General features: G+C 40.5%; 1 protein-coding gene across 1 annotated transcript in view; it reads left to right on the top strand.

Annotated features, from left to right (window-relative positions):
• The window catches only part of LOC104996864 (phospholipid-transporting ATPase IB-like), a 119447-nt gene that overhangs the window by 55253 nt on the left and 45093 nt on the right, over positions 1-19101 (top strand). Inside the window, exons 17-24 of the mRNA XM_010851252.1 lie at positions 826-931; positions 1510-1592; positions 1932-1981; positions 4136-4205; positions 6303-6387; positions 10027-10166; positions 11672-11810; positions 17913-17977. Coding sequence (XP_010849554.1) covers positions 826-931; positions 1510-1592; positions 1932-1981; positions 4136-4205; positions 6303-6387; positions 10027-10166; positions 11672-11810; positions 17913-17977 — 738 coding nt within the window. The remainder of the gene's footprint in view (positions 1-825; positions 932-1509; positions 1593-1931; positions 1982-4135; positions 4206-6302; positions 6388-10026; positions 10167-11671; positions 11811-17912; positions 17978-19101) is intronic.

The following is a 19101-nucleotide window of genomic DNA, read 5'->3' as shown; positions in this document are numbered from 1 at the left end:
AGTCCAACTCTCACATCCATACATGACTACTGGAAAAACCATAGCTTTGACTAGACGGACCTTTGTTGGCAAAGTAATGTCTTCAAAGCAAATTCTGCTTTTTAATATGCTGTCTAGGTTGGTCATAGCTTTTCTTCCCAGGAGCAAGCATCTTTTAATTTCATGGCTGCAGTCACCATCTGCAGTGATTTTGGAGCCCCCAAAAATAAAGTCTCTCACTGTTTCCATTGTTTTCCCATCTATTTGCCATGAAGTGATGGGACCGGATGCCATTATCTTAGTTTTCTGAATGTTGAGTTTTAAGCCAGCTTTTCACTCTCTTCTTTCACTTTCATCAAGGAGTCTTTAGTTCTTCTTTGCTTTCTGCCATAAGGGTGGTGTCATCTGCATATCTGTTATTGTTATTTCTCCCGGCAATCTTGATTCCAGCTTGTGCTTCATCCAGCCCAGCATTTCGCATGGTGTACTCAGCATTACCTCCCTAAAATAGGCCCCTGACTTCCCTATCACACCCCTTCCTTGTTTCTTCCAGCTTTGTGAACACCTGTGTCCCCAAGGAGAACAAACATCCCTAGACAGCAGGGTCTTCCTGTTCCCTGTGGTCGCCCCAGCCCCCGCCTCTCCCCCTGACTCAGCCTCCACTCCACAAACACATTCTGAATGTGTGGTATGGTTTCTAGCCAGTGCGTTACTCTGTATGGACCTGAAGCGAAATCTCACTTGGTATATATATATATATATATATATATATATACAGATTATGTAGGACTTTTGAGTTGAGGGGCAGGTTGGAAGAGACTCATTAGCTGTGTTCCTTTCTTACAGCCCACGAAAGAGTATATAAAGGAATTTCTTACCCTGTTGTGTGTGTGCCACACTGTTGTTCCAGAGAGAGAGGGAAACAACATAAGCTACCAGGCCTCCTCTCCAGGTAGGTGCTGTGTGCCCGTGAACGCCTGGCAGGCGATGAGCCCACAGAGGAAGGGGAGCCATCATGGATCCCCAGTTGTGCCTGCCTTTCTCCTTCCCTGAAATTCTTACCTGTTTGGGGCATTCGTACACAGCTCTGAGCCACTTTGAAGCTCTGGGGCTCCCACTCACCACATACCCCATACACCCCCAAAGTGCCCAGAAGGCTGGCAGGGTGTGGTCTTGGAGCAGGGGCTTAGAAGCAGGTTACAGGGCAGGCACAGGGCAGGTTAAGGCCATGCAACATTTTATGGAAGTGCTACTAATGTTGTAGAGAACAGAGAAGACCTCAGTGAGCAGGAGGAAAGTGTTTCAATTCCAGGCTGGTGGATTAGTCCCACTGACCGAGGCCCTGCTTAACCAGATTTCCTCTACTGTCAACACTCTGTTACCTAGAAGCACTGATAAACGCATTTGGCTAGAAAACCCCAAGTTCTAAAGAATGACATGATATTTTACTGCTGGAGAAATCTGTATTAAATTAAATATAATGTTAATACACTTGCTTAATCTCCATTAATACAGGCCTTTTATTGACAGATGAAGCAGCTTTAGTGAAAGGAGCCAAGAAACTTGGCTTTGTTTTCACTACAAGGATGCCGAACTCGGTCACCATAGAAGCTGTGAGTAATACTTGATATACTTTCTAGCGGTTTACATGCACCTGCTCATCCAGAGACACACGTGTACAATTTTTCTAATCATGCTGATTTTAGATTGGAGAGGTGTTTCAATCTTAATCTGTTGCTACAGGAAGCACTTTTGTTAATACTGTCCAGGTTGCAAACAATATTCTTACCAGAGGAGGGCACTGTCATCTCATCAGACTTGCAGGAAAGCTTTATTTTGAAAAAGATATGTATTTGGAGGGTGAAACTTGTTCATGATTGGGAGAGTGAGTGACTTTGTGAGACAAATACTTTTTTCCTAAGGTAAGAATATGTTGTCTTATTTTCCTGTAGATGGGAGAAGAACTCACATTTGAAATTCTTAATGTACTGGAATTTTCTAGGTAAGCTATCTTTTTGATCTGTATGTGAATTTTCCAGGGCTCTTCTTTGACTATTCAACTGAGATTTGGCTGTAAATGAAAACCTAATAACAGAATCCTGAAATTCTAGTTAGCTTCTATACACCCTTGCATCTCAATTCAGTTCTTGCTTCTCTAGGCCTCATTATAATAATTGTTTTAATTGGAATACTCTTCACTGAGGCTTGCTGCTGCTGCTAAGTCGCTTCAGTCGTGTCCAACTCTGTGCGACCCCATAGACGGAAGGCCACCAGGCTCCCCCGTCCCTGGGATTCTCCAGACAAGAACACTGGAGTGGGTTGCCATTTCCTTCTCCAATGCATGAAAGTGAAAAGTGAAAGGGAAGTCACTCAGTCGTGTCCGACTCTTAGCGACCCTATGGACTACAGCCTACCAGGCTCCCCATCCATGGGGTTTTCCAGGCAAGAGTACTGGAGTGGGGTGCCATTGCCTTCTCCATCTCTGAGGCTTAAGCATTTCAATTTTACCAGGATTTTCTTCTCCCCGAAGGATATCCTCCTCCTCTCTTTTGGCCATCATTTCTATGAACCTCTTACTTCTCTTCCAATCTTGGACATCTTTTTCTTGATCAGTATTATTCCTGAGGGAAAATAAAGTTCTTTTTTTTGAAAGAGCTTGAAAACATGGAGGAATAATGACTGAGAGCCCAGCTGGTCTGTGGGACATGTTCAGAACTGTCCTCTGAGGCCCACGGTGACCATACCACGTGGAAGACTTGCAGTTGGGGCTCAGTTTAAATGACCTTCCCAATGTCTATAAGCAAATATGTGGCAGAATCAGGTTTGAAATTCAGGTCTACTGGTTCCAAAGTCCTTGGTACTGTCAACCAATCTGTGCCTCCAGAGGTGAAAGAAAACTTGCTGTTTGGTTGTTAAGCCGCATCCAACTTGTTATGACCCCATGGACTGCAGCACAGCTGGGTTCCCTGTCCTTCACTGTCTCCTGGAGTTTGCTTAAATTCAAAGAAAAGTTAAAGAATTTTTTAAAAAATGTATTTTCATCTCCACGGCGTGCATTGCAATGTATAAAGCTAAAAATATTTTTCTAGAACACTGTTCAAGGAGTAAGGTGGCCTTGATGACCGCCTGTTTGTGCGGCCTCTGCTCCAGTCATGTTGAGGGCGATAAAGAATATTGAACAGTATGACTTGATGGGGACTGTAGTGCTCCGGGAGGTGGCGGTTTACCTCTGGGGCCTGGGAGCCTGTGCCGGGAGGTGGGGTTTGGGCTGGTGACTGAACGGTGGAGGGAGAGTTAAGAGTGGGCGAATGACCTGGTGAGGGGGAAGGACTGTCTTGGCCAGTTTACCGTGACCGTGTGTGGAGGACAGAGGTGAGAGGAGACCTTCAAGCCGATTTGGGCTCCTAAATCAGGAACAAAAGCAGTGAGTTTAGGTTCTATGATAGCTATAACACACACACACACACACACACACACAATCCAGAGGGTTTTGAGACGGAACTATACATTCAAAAGATTCTGGCATCTACCGAGCCAGCAATTTAACATCTCTGTGCAGGAAAACGGGGCCAGAAAGGTCTAGTTGATGAAGATGGATGGTGTGAGGACTGAAAAACACACAGGACCAGGCCTGCTTTCACCTCCTCTCATCAGTTTTTAATCATTATATTAAACGCATTACACGTATATAAAGTTTGTGTATTTTAAGTAATATACGTGTTGTATAATGCTGCTGCTGCTAAGTTGGGTCAGTCGTGTCCGACTCTGTGCGACTCCATAGATGGCAGCCTGTACATGTGTATATATAATACATAAAGATGTTACATTATATATACATCATGTGCTATATTATAATAGTACATATTAATCTAATATATCCTAATATAATCTATTGTATATACTTGTGTCAGTAAATTCCCAAGGAAGAAAAGAATAGTAGTAGACAAAGGTGGAGATTTATAATCAGAATCTCAGTTAAAGGAAGTCTATAAAGAAGGAAGAAGAGGAGGCTGGCAATAAACGTGCCAGCCTTTTCAGCCATAAGCAGCTGAGGATTCTAACAATTAGAGTTCTTTTGACTTTGAATTTTTGCTTGAGTGGTAGCTCCATATACTGAGGAAAGCAGAAACTAACAATGTTTTCGATATTGTTTTAGTAATAGAAAGAGGATGTCTATAATTGTCCGAACTCCTGAAGGACGGCTCCGGCTCTACTGCAAAGGGGCTGTAAGTACTGGGATTCATTATTATGTAATGAATTTTAAAATGTCGTTACTTTGTATGTGCTGTTATCACTGGTGGTTGACAGCATTAGATTGGAAAGTCCGTCTCAAGGCCGTCAAACCCACTGAAATGCCACCAGAATTTTATTAAACTTTGATGTCAGTGAAAACGTGCCGTCACTCAGTTATTTTTCTGAGAACCAATGATTTGCAGTTTTGGCTACTACAAGTAATGCTCTTGTGACCATTTGTTTGCAACTCTCTCTATGCACATATAGTTTTATCTCTCACTGGTAAATATCAAGGAGTAAAATTATTGGATCACATGGGAGCTATATATCAACTTCTTAAGAAACCACCAAGTTGAAGTTACATTCTTACCAGCAGTTGTTGCCAACATTTGGCCTGGTTAGTCTTTTTAATTTTGCCGTTCTGATAGGTGTGTATCTCACTGTGAGTTTAATTTACATTTCCATGATGACTGATGATAGCAAACATCCTTCCATGTGTTTGTCATCTGTGATGAGGGTTCCCAAGACTACTGCTGTGCTTTCGGTGAGTCTCTAAAAGGATTCATGGGACTTAGCACGTAGTCATGGACCTGAGGTGGAAATATTATTCATAACTTCAAATTCAATTTCTTTAATAATATAGAGCTCTTCAGAACATTTTTTCTAATTAGCTAGTTAGCTTTGATTTGTGGTTTTTATAGAACTTTTCTATTTCATCCAAGTTGTGGAACTAACTTATTTCATCCAAGTTGTGGAATTTTTCCTAGTTGTTGAAAAATTGTTCATCACAGTCTCTTTACTGTTTTAAATTTTACTTATTTATTTTTGGCTGTGCTGGTTCATTGTTGTGGATTACTCTCTAGCTGCAGTGTGTGGGTTTCTCATTGCCATGGCTTCTCTTGTGGTGGTGCACGGGCTTAGTTGCTTCACGGTAGCTGGAATCCTCCAGGACCAGGGATGGAACCCGTGTCCCCTGCATTGGCACACAGATTCTTGACGACTGGTTAAGAAACTCTTAAGACCAGGGAAGTCTTCTTTGTTTTTTTTCAATCTTCGTTTTTGTTTATGTGTGAACGTGTGTCTTTAAAATGTGTTTCTTCTAGGAAGCATGCCATTGGTTCTAGTGTTTTAAATCTGTTCTGGAAATCTCTGCCTTTTAACTGATGTTTAGCCCATTTATATAGTATGGTTATCTATATGACTAGGTTTGAATATATCATCTTGCCATTTATTTTCTCTTTGTCCCAGTTATTCTTTTCCCCCCATATTTCTTTTTTATTTTATACTTTCTTTTGGATTACTTGAATATTTTTTTCCAATTTCCTTGTTTTAAAGTTTTTATTTTAGTAGTTGCTTTGTGGCTTATAATAGGTATCTTTATTACTTTTCTCCTTCAAGTGATATTATATTACTTGACATATAGTGCAAGAACCTTACAATTCTATATTTCCATTTCTCTCTCCTAATCCTTCTGGTATGCTGGTCATACATTTTAATTTTACAAATGTTACAAGCTTCACACTTTACAGCTAATCATTTTGTCCAATTTCTTAGAATAAAAAGAACTAGATAATGAGAGAAATAATGTATATATATATATATATGCCCATGCCAACACCATGTTCATTGCTTTTCAGACTCATATTTCCATCTGGCATAATGATCTTTTGTCTGAAGGAGTTCCTTTACCATATCTTACAACATAGATCTATTGGTGATACATTTTTTCAGTCTAAGTCAGAAAGAAAATATTTATTTCATCTTTATTTTTTCTAACCTTTTGAAGTAAATTTTTGCTGAGTATAGACTTCTAGGCTGACCATTTTTTTTTCTTTCGGTGCTGTACAGACTTCGCTTTACTGGCTTCTCACGTGCATTGTCCCCATGAGATATTTGCTCTGTTCCTTGTCTTTCTTCCTCTGTATGTAACATCTTTTTTTTCCTGGAATTGTGCCTTCACTGGGGCTTCTTGAGCTCCGTCACTTCTATGAGCTATAACAAAAAAATGATAAAAGTTTTCATAATTCAGATGATCAGGCTTAGATAAGATGTTAATCACAGTGTGTGTTTGTGTGGCTTTTTTTCTATAGGATTCAGTGATTTATGAGAGACTTTCAGAAAATTCTCTCTTTGTGGAGGAGACATTAGTCCATCTGGAAAATTTTGCTAAAGAAGGTAAGTGAAAATTATTTAGAATTGAGTTCCCTTTTGTAATGCTGTCCTTAACTGTTGAAATTATACCTCAATGCGTGCTCGGGGGAGCTTGCTGGTATGTGAGACTTTGTATGCCTTCTGTTTGGTTAAAAATAAATGGTTCAAAAAATAAACAAATAAAAGTAAATGGTTCCCCAAACAAGCCCTGTCCAGGCAGTATTATTATTTTCCCTTTCTTCCCCTCCAACAGTATTTTGTGCTTAGTTGCAAACACTAAAATGTATGTTTTTACTGTGGGCTCTTCCTTGATTCCTAAAGCAGTGTCTTCAGTCTATTATCTATTTCTAGGCAGAGGATGAGATGCTTGGATGGCATCACTGACTTGATGGACATGAGTTTGAGCAGGCTCCAGGAGTTGGTGAGGGATAGGGAAGCCTGGCGTGCTGCAGTCCATGGGGTCCCAAAGAGTCAGACACGACTGAGGGACTGAACTGAACTGGAAATATAGAGAGGTTTTTTGGGTTTTTTTTGGTTTGTGTTGTGTGTTTTGAAGTTAATCATTTTGTGTATAACTCAGAATGCTGGCATAGTTGATATTTTCCTGCATTCTTTTATCCTTCTGATTTTGACTTATCACCCATCTCTTTATGAAATATATTCCTTGAGTGAGTTTTGAAGAAGAACAACATCCATTGAAAGGTTTATAGATGCTTTGAAAAGCAAAGAGTAATACTGATTAAGATTACCTTGAAAAGTATAGTCTACTTTCTCTTTTTAGTTTACAAACTGCTGCTTCCTACAGACACATGTGTGTCTTATGTGAGAGTATGGATATTTTGCAAGTTTACATTTTGGATCTTTTAGTAGTCTCTGAAAATATACCTGTGCTGTAGGTTGGTTACAATAGGTAGAAGCATATGGGAATTATATTGATCACAACTTCTATAGGTCTTCTGCAGAGAGCTGTGTGTGTGTGTGCTCAGTGGCTCAGTCATGTCCAACTCTTGGGACCCCATGGACTGTAGCCCTCCAGGCCCCTCTGTCCATGGGATACTGGAGTGGGTTGCCATTTCCTCCTCCAGGGGATCTTCTTGACCCAGGGATCGAATCCTTGTCTACTGCTTGGCAGGCAGCTTCTTTACCGCTGAGCCACCTGAGAAGCCTGTTCTGCAGAGAAACAGGAAATTCTCAAGTGTTTGAATGTTTTGCCAGAATTAACCTAAAATATTACAATCCGATTTAAAATTTTTTTCAGGCATGTCATTGTAGTTCAGTTCAGTCACTCAGCCATGTCCGACTTTTTGCGACCCCATGGACTGCAGCCTGCCAGGCTTCCCTGTCCATCACCAACTCCTGGAGCTTGCTCAAACTCATGTCCATCAAGTTGGTGATATCATCCAACCATCTCATCCTCTATTGTCCCCTTTTCCTCCTGCCTTCAATCTTTCTCAGGGTCTTTTCCAATGAGTTAGTGCTTCACATCAGTACCCAAAGTATTAGAGTTTCAGCTTCAACATCAGTCCTTCCAACTCAGGACTGATTTCCTTTAGGATTGACTGGTTTGATCTCCTTGAAGTCCAAGGGACCCTCAAGAGTCTTCTCTAACACCACAGTTTATAAGCATCAGTTCTTCAGCGTTCAGCTTTCTTTATGGTCCAACTCTCACATTCATACATGACTCCTGGAAAAACCATAGCTTTGACTAGACAGACCTTTGTTGGCAAAGTAATGTCTCTGCTTTTTAATATGCTGTCTAGGATGGTCATCATGGGAAATAGATGGGGAAACAGTGGAAACAGTGTCAGACTTTATTTTTTGGGGACTCCAAAATCACTGCAGATGGTTATTTCAGCCATGAAATTAAAAGACACTTACTCCTTGGAAGGAAAGTTATGACCAACCTAGATAGCATATTCAAAAGCAGAGACATTACTTTGCCAACAAAAGTCCATCTAGTCAAGGCTACGGTTTTTCCAGTGGTCATGTATGAATGTGAGATTGGGACTGTGAAGAAAGCTGAGCGCCGAAGAATTGATGCTTTTGAACTGTGGTGTTGGAGAAGACTCTTGAGAGTCCCTTGGACTGCAAGGAGATCCAACCAGTCCATCCTAAAGGAGATCAGTCCTGGGTGTTCATTGGAAGGACTGATGCTAAAGCTGAAACTCCAATACTTTGGCCACCTCATGCAAAGAGTTGACTCGTTTGAAAAGACCCTGATGCTGGAAAAGATTGAAGGCAGGAGGAGAAGGGGACAGAGGATGAGATGGCTGGATGGCATCACTGACTCAATGCACATGATTTTGGGTGAACTCCAGGAGTTGGTGATGGACAGGGAGGCCTGGCGTGCTGCGATTCATGGGGTCTCAAAGAGTCGGACACGACTGAGAGACTGAACTGAACTGAACTGAGGATGGTCATAGTTTTTCTTCCAAGGAGCAAGCATCTTTTAATTTCATGGCTGCAGTCACCATCTGCAGTGATTTTGGAGCCCAAGAAAATAAAGTCTCTCATTGTTTCCATTGTTCCCCCATCTATTTGCCATGAAGTGATGGGACCACATGCCATGATCTTAGTTTTCTGAATGTTGAGCTTTTAAGCCAACTTTTTCACTCTCCTCTTTCACTTTCATCAAGAGGCTCTTTAGTTCCTCTTTGCTTTCTGCCATAAGGGTGGTGTCATCTGCATATCTGAGGTTATTGATATTTCTCCCGACAATCTTGGTTCTAGCTTGTGCTTCATCCAGTCTGGCATTTCATATGATGTACCCTGCATATAAGTTAAATAAGCAGGGTGACTATATACAGCCTTGATGTACTCCTTTCCCAATTTGGAACAAGTCCATTGTTCCATGTCTGGTTCTAACTGTTGCTTCTTGCTCTGCATACAGATTTCTCAGGAGGCAGGTAAGTGGTTTGGTATTCCCATCTCTTGAAGAATTTTCCACAGTTTGCTGTGATCCACACAGTCAAAAGCTTTAACGTAGTTGATGAAGCAGAGATAGATGTTTTTCAGAATTCTCTTGCTTTTTCTGTGACCCAGAGGAGGTTGGCAATTTGATCTCTGGTTCCTCTGCCTTTTCTAAATCCAGCTTGAACACCTTGGAATTCAAGTTAATTTTCTGTTATCTCAGCATTTGTTGGGCTTACTTTGATATTGGAAACTGAAGCCTCTTATTCTTTCCTTCATTTGACAAATAGTTATTGAGCATCTATATAGTGCCCTGCAGTGTTCTCAGCTTCCAGGGCAGAAGTGAAGAAAACATAGACAGCTAATGTCCTGCGAGAATATGCCAGTGATAGATGATGTCATGGGGTGAGGAGTGCTATGGAGAGAAAATAAACAGGGTAAAGGGACAGAGCGACGAGGTGCTCTCTGTGTAGGGTGAGTTAGGTAGAGCCCGCAGGAAGGGAGAATGACAAGCCCTCAGGAGAATGCGTTCTGGGTGTAGGATGTGCAAGTCCAAATGTCGGGGAACACGAGGACCAGCGAGGGTACTACAGTGAGCAAGGACGAGGGGAGGAGGGAAGATGAGTAAAAAGACCAGGTGGCACGAACGCCTTTATTGTCCCATGGGCTCTGAGATACTTTTGGATTTTGTTTTCAAATTCTCTACTTCTATCCAATCACTGGAAGCCTCACCAGGTGATCTCTCTCTTGCAGGTCTGAGAACTCTCTGTGTTGCCTACATAGACTTAACTGAGATAGAGTATGAGCAGTGGCTGGTCATGTATAAGAAAGCCATCACAGTGGTAAAAGACAGAATGAAAACTCTGGAAGACTGTTACGATAGTATTGAAAAGGTAATGTACCCCGTATGTGTTGTCCATGCCAACACATTTGAAGAAAATGAGCTTATCAGTGTAGTCGTATCTTGGTGTCATGTTAAAAGCTCAGGTAAATTTTTTTTATGAAGTATACATCTGTCTTATTGTATCGAGAATTCATAAAATGTCTTTTAAACTATTCAAAATATTTCTCCCTGTTTTGAATCATATCCGAGCCACTTCAGTCTTGTTATCCTCTGTATAGTTTTACCCACATGAAAAGAAATACATGTTTATTATAAAAAAATAAGCTAGAATAATATATAATAATCATCTGAAATGTTGGGCTAATGACTGAGTTCCAGTCTCTTCCCTTTGTTCTTTTGTGTGTTTTATATATTAGTATTCTATTGTATGTATTTATGTGTGTGTGTGTGTGCTCAATTGCTCAGTCGGGTCTGACTTTTTATGACCCCATGGACTATAGCCCACCAGACTCCTCTGTCCTTGGAACTCCCCATGCAAGAATACTGGAGTGAGTTGCTATACCCTCCTCCAGGGGATCTTCCCAACCCAGGGATTGAACCCATGTCTCCTGCACTGGCAGGTGGATTCTTTACCACTGAGCCACCTGAGAAGCCCCTAACTTAACCTAACCCTCATTTAATTGGTATATTTAGACCACTATAAACATTTAGGCCATGTTTATAGTGATGATTAGTTTAATATATACTGTATTTGCAACTGTTTTTATTTGTTCCCACTTTTTAAATTTTTTTTCTTCACTCTTTTCTGCTTTCTTTGGTTCTAACTGAGCACTATACATGATCTGCTTTCTTGCTCTCTTTTTTAGTATATCAATCATACTTCCTTTAAAAATGTTTTTAGTGATTGTCAGAGTTTGAAAAGTCCACTTTTAAGTAACACTGTAACCACTTCTCTCTGGTGGTAGGCCAATACTTCACAATAGGAAGAAAAACTATAAAATAAACCATCTGGTGATAAAAGATTTATGGAGAAAATTATGAAATTTTTCTTACAGACAAAAGTAAGGACCCATACATGTGTAAGGGTTTATATATTATATGGTGGTGGTGGTTTAGTTGCTAAGTTGTGTCCAACTCTTGCGACTCCATAGACTGTAGCCCACCAGGCTCCTCTGTCCATGGGATTTTCCAGGCAAGAATACTGGAGTGGATTGTCATTTCCTCCTCCAATGGAAATTCCCAACCCAGGGATTGAACCTGTGTCTCCTGCATTGGCAGGTGGGTTCTTTACCACTGAGCCATGAGGGATGCACTATAGTGAAATAGGGACAAACAAATAGACCAGTGGAAGATACTAGAAAAAATGTATGAGTGTATGCACATGTGGGACTTTGCATAATCAGTTATTAGATGGCGTGTCTTTTATCAAAATTTGCTCTGTTTATTCCATCTTAAAATATTATCTTTACACTTGATCTTAGCCAAAAGGCCAAGAAATGATATATTTTTATCTTTAATTAGCAGTAATGACTATCTTTTCCCAAAAACATCTAGAAGTTTCTACTACTTGGAGCCACAGCCATTGAGGATCGCCTTCAAGCACGTGTTCCAGAAACGATAACAAGTCTATTGAAAGCGAACATAAAAATATGGGTCTTGACAGGAGATAAACAAGAAACTGCAATTAACATAGGTAAGAGACACAAAGAATGTTTTTTAAAAGCCTGGTTGTACATGTATCCTAAATATGGCCTACAGTTAAGAATGTATGGTTGAGCTGCCTTCAAGTAATAGTTTTTTATTTCTTCAGGAAAGTACAGAGCAGTGAAATCTTGCCATCATGTGGTGCAGAATTCAAACAAACTAAGCAAAGCAAACTCTTAATCTTTCCTTCACTGTCTTGAAACAATAGATTGCAGAATGCCCATGAGTCATATATAATTTCTTGTTCTTTTCCTTTGATTCTTGAAGTTATGACATTTTTTCTCTAATGAAGTATATATTGAGTTGGCCAAAAAGTTCGTCTTGGTTTTTCCATAAAATCTTACAGAAAAACCCGAATGAATCCGAATATCTGTGTTTGAATTGTATGTTTATTCATAAACATTTTAATCATTATCAAAATATTGAGTTAGTGTTTTTTCCCTAAGCTCTGATGTCACTTGTTTGACTTTATAGTTTTATTATTATTATTATTATTTCACTGTTTGATGGTATGTTAGGGTTCAGGTGTGTGGAAAAGGAGTTGAGCAACTTCCCTGGTGGTCCAGTGGCCAAGACTGCACTCCCAACGCAGGGGGCTCGGGTTTGATCCATGGTCAGGGAATTAGATCCCACCTGTGGCAACCCACTCCAGTACTCTTGCCTGGAAAATCCCATGAGTGGAGGAGCCTGGTAGGCTGCAGTCCATGGGGTTGCGAAGAGTCGGACATGACTGAGTGACTTCACTTTCACTTTTCACTTTCATGCATTGGAGAAGGAAACGGCAACCCACTCCAATGTTCTTGCCTGGAGAATCCCAGGGACGGGGGACCCTGGTGGGCTGCTGTCTCTGGGGTCGCACAGAGTTGGACACTACTGAAGCGACTTAGCAGCAGCAGCAGCAGCCACAACTAAAGAGTTTGTATGTCACAACAAAGACCCATTGCATCCAAATAAATAAATATTTAGAAAAGGAAAAGGAGTTTTAAAATCAACTTTTAGAGGTGAATATGTAAATTTTGATCATAAGAAGGGATTGAAATTATTATTTTTTTATGATCATCATGGTATCCAGCTCTGGTTGGATTAACATGTATTATGAAATGACCCTGTATTCATCAGACACCCTTTAAACTATGTTTCTGCTAATTTGTCTACTCTATATTCATTCATTTAACAAATATTGAATGCTTGCTATGGTGCCAGAAAATTCTAGGATCTGGGAATGAAAAATTGAGTAATAAAGTCTCTGTCCTCAAGGAACTTACATCTACAAGACAAGACAAAGAATTAACAAGCAAATCACCAACTGTTGTAATATTATTGCAGTAAGTGTTAAGACTGAAAACAAAGCAGGGAATAGTCATGGATAGAGGAGTAATGAGACAGAAACACATTAGGGAGGTGACATTTGAGGCAGAGACCCAGATTGGAAGAAGGAGCAATCACTGGGAAAGTTTCAGGCAAACGTATGGTGAGCACATGGCTCTGGTGTCTTGTCTGAGCAGCAATGGAAAGGCCAACATGGGTGGAGTATGGGGAGCAAAGCAGAGGTGAGAGCTTGTCAGGCCGCAGGAAGAAATGTGTAGGGTTTTGAGCAGGAGAGTGATATAATTTGTGTTTTAAAAATTTCTTGTTGTTGTGTGGAAACTGGACTAAATGGAAGGCAAGAGGTCATTTAGGACACCTTTGTAGAAGTCTATACAAGAGATGGCAGTCATTTGTACTGGGATGTAATGGGGAATATTGAGGAGGACTCCATTTGATCCTTGAATCACATGATTTGGACTTCATGGGTCCGCCTGTACTCAGATTTTTTCCCCCCAATGGCACATATGACAGAACCATGCAGAACCACAGATTGTTGTTCAGTTGCTCAGTTGTGTCCGACTCTTTGCAATCCCATGGACTGCAGCACGCCAGGCTTCCCTGTCCATCACCAACTCCTGGAGCTTGCTCAAACTCATGTCCATCGAGTCAGTGATGCCATCCAACCATCTCATCCATCCTTTCTCTTCCTCTTCTCCTCCTGCCTTCAATCTTCCCTAGCATCAGAGTCTTTTCCAATGAGTCAGTTCTTCACATCAGGTTGGCCAAAGTATTGGAGTTTAGCTTCAATATTAGACTTTCCAATGAATATTCAGGACTGATTTCCTTCGGGATGGACTGGTTGGATCTCCTTGCAGTCCAAGGGACTCTCAGAGTCTTCTCCAACACCACAGTTCAAAAGCATCAATTCTTTGGCACTTAGCTTTCTTCATAGTCCCACTCTAACATCCATACCTGACTACTGGTGATTGAGTCAGTGATGCTATTCAACCATCTCTTCCTCTTTTGCCTTCTTCTCCTCCTGCCCTCAATCTTTCCCAGCATTAGGGTCTTTTCCAACGAGGTGGCTCTGTGCACCATGTGGCCAAAATATTGCAGCTTCATCTTCAGCATCAGTCCTTCCAATGAATATTCAGGGTTGATTTCCTTTAGGATTGACTGGTTTGGTCTCCATGCTGTCTAAGGGACTCCTTGCAGCCCAAGAATCACAGATATGGAGGGTTGATTGTAAAGATACATGTGGATTTCTGACTGTGTGTGGGTTAGCAGCCTACCTCCACCATTTTTCAAGGGCCAGTATAAATCTGGGGTACATTTGGTGGGTTAATCTGTCAACCCTCATTGATATGACTGCAGTGAGAGTAGATGACTGTTTCAAAGAGTTTTGCTGTGAAGGGAGCAGAGATCTAGGGTGGTAGCCTGAAGAGAACAGAATTGATGAAGTGTTGGTTGTCTTTGAAGGAGCTATTTCATCTCTAAACATCAGTTTCCTGCCTGCAAATTGGGGATGATAATAGTTTTTACTTGATAGAGTTGTTGTGAGAATGCCTTGAGGTAACTCCTGAGTTGTTGTTGCAAAACACTTAGCAAGTCCTCTGGGAATGTTAGATATTAATGTACTATGAAAGACTCACAAAGCAGGTCCGACCACCATGCAGTCACTTATCCATCCGGCAAACATTTGGAAACATACCATCCACATGCTCTCCTTTTTCCAGCTCTCCCACGTTTCTGCTTTAATGTGCCTTGCCATGTTCCTTGAGAACCATGCACTCAATGACCACAGTAACTTAGTGCGTATCTTGTGAAGAGGCTCAGCTGGCCCAGCACCATAAAAAGGGACAGTTGCTTTCTTACCACCTTCCTCAATTACATCTTTGCTAGGCCCACTACCTGAAACCATTGGTTTTACCTGAAACTTGAACAGTCTCTTTGGCTCAGGACTGAAACTCAACCTAGATGAGACCCAGCAGTTACTGTTAAAAGCAGAGTTTTTATCCTTATAGAATGAGACTTATTTTTGTTACCAGAAATCTACAATTCACATGAAGGACCCCTTACGCAGAATAACTGGATCGTGTTAGATAACTGCTTTATTGAATTGTGCCCATTTTCAAACGACTGTTTCGTAACCATGGTGCCTTTGAAAAAAGAAGGGAAACTGTCTCCAGTTTCTTAGGGCAGGGATTGAAAACACGGGGAAGAACCGGCAGGACTAGAGTGAATGGCAACACACACATGTAGTGGGCAGAGGACAATCATACATGTGTAGGGGAAAAGGCAACACACACGTTGGAGGGGGAGACCATGGGGGAGCCCTGGCCCCCCAGAGGGGCAGCCAGAGCAGCCACGCCTTCTGGAAATGAGTACCCACTGTTGGTACAGGTTTTTAGCTCTTAGAAGATAATCAGAATTCTGTGCTTTGATTTGAAATATCCTGATTTATAACCGTTGCTTAATGTGTAACATGTTGTAAGGGCAAAACAGTACATGTCTGTTGACTGAGTGCAGCTTGCTATCCTCTGACCTTAAGTTCTGAGTCCTAGATTGGACTTTGCTACTGCTGCTGCTAAGTTGCTTCAGTTGTGTCCAACTCTGTGCGACCCCATAGACGGCAGCCCACAAGGCTCCTCTGTCCCTGGGATTCTCCAGGCAAGAATACTGGAGTGTGTTGCCATTTCCTTCTCCAATGCATGCATGCATGCTAAGTCGCTTCAGCCGTGTCCGACTCTGTGCGACCCTATGGACAACAGCCCACCAGGCTCCTCTGTCCACAGGATTCTCTAGGCAAGAATCCTGGAGTGGGTTGCCATTTCCTTCTCAGATTGGACTTTACTGCTCCCCTTAGAGGCTACTCATGCAGAGGAGACCAGTTGAAAGATAGTCAGTCAACTTTGCCTAGTGTATGCTGATATAATTTGTTTTCTTAGAGGCTTTCTGAGCTCTTGCTTTTTCCCACAGAAAAGCAATAGCCTTTCGTTAGAGAGCTTTCGTGTTCCTTTCATGAGTTCGAATGGCTGAGGAATAATTCAAAGAGAAAAAAGATTGAGAGCTGGTTCTGAGAGCCAACATCATTGAAGAGAAATGCATAGCAAGCATGGTGGTTGAAAAGTCAGGCTTCAGAGTTATAAAGACCAAGGTTTGAACCTGAATCTTCTGTCTCTATAAGCCCGTGCCTTTGTGGACTTTTCTAATCATCAGTTTTCTCGTTATTAAAACGGTCACAACACCTCTGCTGGTTGTGATGATTACATGGAAGGGAGTCTGTGAAGGTTTTTCTAAGCTGGTGTATTGGATAGAGTGAGGGCTTCGTAGATGTTAGCTCCTGCCTTTATGAATATTGTGGCAGTTTTAACTACCATCACCTCTCCAGGAGCTAAAGTTGGCTAAAATGGTGCAGTTAAAAGGCTACATATAGTCTTGGACACCAGTTCCAAACAGAATTTGGCTAAGAATTTAGCAGGAGGCTTACTTTCAGAAACAAATATGTTAGGATTGTTTTTTGTCAACAGCAAGAAATGAAAACAGAGGTTACTGTCCCACATTTTTAACATATTTCCTAGACCAGCTTCTAGTTCTATTCGCTTCTGAAAGTTTTCTAATAACATGATTTGACGTGGATCTGCGGCCTCTTGACCTCAGCAGCATATGTACTGTTACATTTGGTTTACCAATGAATGTGTGCGTGGTTTTTTTTCTTTTGTGTTAGCTTTGCTTCCTTGGGTTTTAAGAGACTTATCATACATTCTGTTGTAAATCTTCCTTTGCACCCAGCATAAAGCTGGGTGCCAGTAAGCACTCAGAACTTGCATGCTGATTTGATTTGCATTTTGGTCATAACACATGGAAACTTTTCAGCCTTTGTTTGGATTCAGCCAGTGCGGGCAGCAGTGGCTTCAGGGAAGAGGGATCCTCATGGGGGCAGCACCAGGATCCTTGGTGGGAAGCTGGCTTGCCTGCCTATGTCTGGTTTGTGTCCCTGAGCACCTGCACAAATATTAACTTTCTAACCTGAGTGATAGGACAGGAGCTGCCGGCATTCAGGCAGTTAACTTCCCCAGTAACTTATTACACAATATAAGTGGACATTACAATAAAACATGTCAGGAAGTCACTAGAATTCTTTGAAAAGCTTAGTGTATCTAGTTCTGAAAAATATAGCAAGGCAAAGCGAATACCTACAAGTTTCAAAATCGAAATTTAATGACAATCATATATTCTATGGAAAAGAACACCTTAGATAGGAAGTGTCAGATAAACCAACAATGAAGAGCCTTGAAAAATTATTTTCTCCTTGTATTTGTGCTGACTACAGTGGAATACATACATATAGGCATTTTGAATTATATACGAATCAGGAGGCTACTTTTGTTATTGAAACCTACACAAGTTTCAGGAAATTTCAAAGAAAACATTAAAATGATATTGTATAAATTTATATTTAAATTAAATTCCAACTCTCATAAAACTGATTTGTATGAAGATTTAAATCATTTTAGAAATTTTTTCCCATAAGAATCATCAGTTATAGATGTACAGAAATTTAATTTTCAAAATTATCAGAAATTTATCCATCTGCAACCTCTTGCTCAGTTTTTGTGCTGAGCCACTGGGCTTTTAAATAGTCATGAGGCAGAAAGTATGATAAAGGAAGAATATAAATAGGCTTTTTTTTTTTTTTTTTAATGAGCTCATGTAAGGCACTGGAGCCTTCAGATATATGACATCTAAAAGATATATGACATCTTTATTTCTTTCTTTGTAGCTTATTCCTGTAAACTGTTATCAGGTCAAATGCCCCGTATCCAATTGAATGCAAATTCATTAGAGGTAAGTACTTTTTAAATATATATTTAATATGAATGTAACCAACTTGTTACTTGAAGGTTACTCAACTCCTTAAAACCTACATAAGATTGCCATTAACTCCCACTCAAGTCCATTGGGAAGTCTAGGTTTGTCCCAAGATTCTTTTCACAAAGCTAAAATTTTTACTGGTTTTCTGTTCCTTGTCATCCGTGGCTCTCATTATTCTTCCCTCTGTGTTAGTCTAGTCCTTTAATCACCACCACCCTCCCACCCCCCTGGTGTCACACCAAATCCCGGACTCAGATCCTTCATTTTTATAATGGAAAAAATTTTGTCTGTATAGCAGTCATTATGAAAGTTTGAAAAGATCAATGCATTTACCTTGCAAGAATGAAAGGAATTTGGAATCCAATATTGAACATCCTTACTCTTAAAAGGCTAGTTTTATGAAGTATTTTTTACTGTATAATTTTCTTAGACTCATTTTAAAATAATTTTAAATAGATTTCATTTATTCCTTTTCTGACACACTTGCTTTTTTAAAAAATGTAGATCTGAGTTTCCGACATAGATCATTATTCTTCTAAAATCTTTTAAAATATTTCTTACGGAGCAGATCTGCTAGTGAGGAGTTTTCTCAGTTTTAGTTTGAGAAGGTTTTTATCTCTCTTTCACTCTGAAAGATAATTTCCTTGGATATAGAATTTGAGGTTGGGATTTCTTCTTCTTTCAATACGTTAAATATTTTACTTTACTCTCTTTTTGGCTGCAAACTTTCTGCCCAGAAGTCTGTCATTTACCTTCATTCCTCTACAGTTAAGGTCTTCCCTCCACTCTGGATTCTTGTAAGATTTCCTCTTTGTCTTTCGTTTTGTGCAGTTTTATTATGACGTGCCTGGGTGTAGATTTTTGGCATTTACCCTGCTTGGTGTCTTCTGAACTTCCTGGGTCTTCGTTTCGTGTCTGTAATTAATTTTGGAGTATTCTCAGTTATTAGCACTCAAACTTTTCCTTCTGTTCTCTATTTCTTTTCCTTCTGGTATTCCAACAGCTTGTATGTTAGATCTTTAGAATGGTCCCACCGTTCTTGAATATTCTGTTCTATTTTTTTCTCTTCTTTTCCTCTTTGAGCTTCAGTTTGCTGC

The sequence above is a fragment of the Bison bison genome, unplaced genomic scaffold (genome assembly GCF_000754665.1).
Source record: "Bison bison bison isolate TAMUID 2011002044 unplaced genomic scaffold, Bison_UMD1.0 scf7180017864299, whole genome shotgun sequence".
NCBI lineage: Eukaryota > Metazoa > Chordata > Mammalia > Artiodactyla > Bovidae > Bison > Bison bison.
Note: the sequence above shows the minus strand (reverse complement) of the source record. Positions and strands in the feature narration are given on the sequence as shown.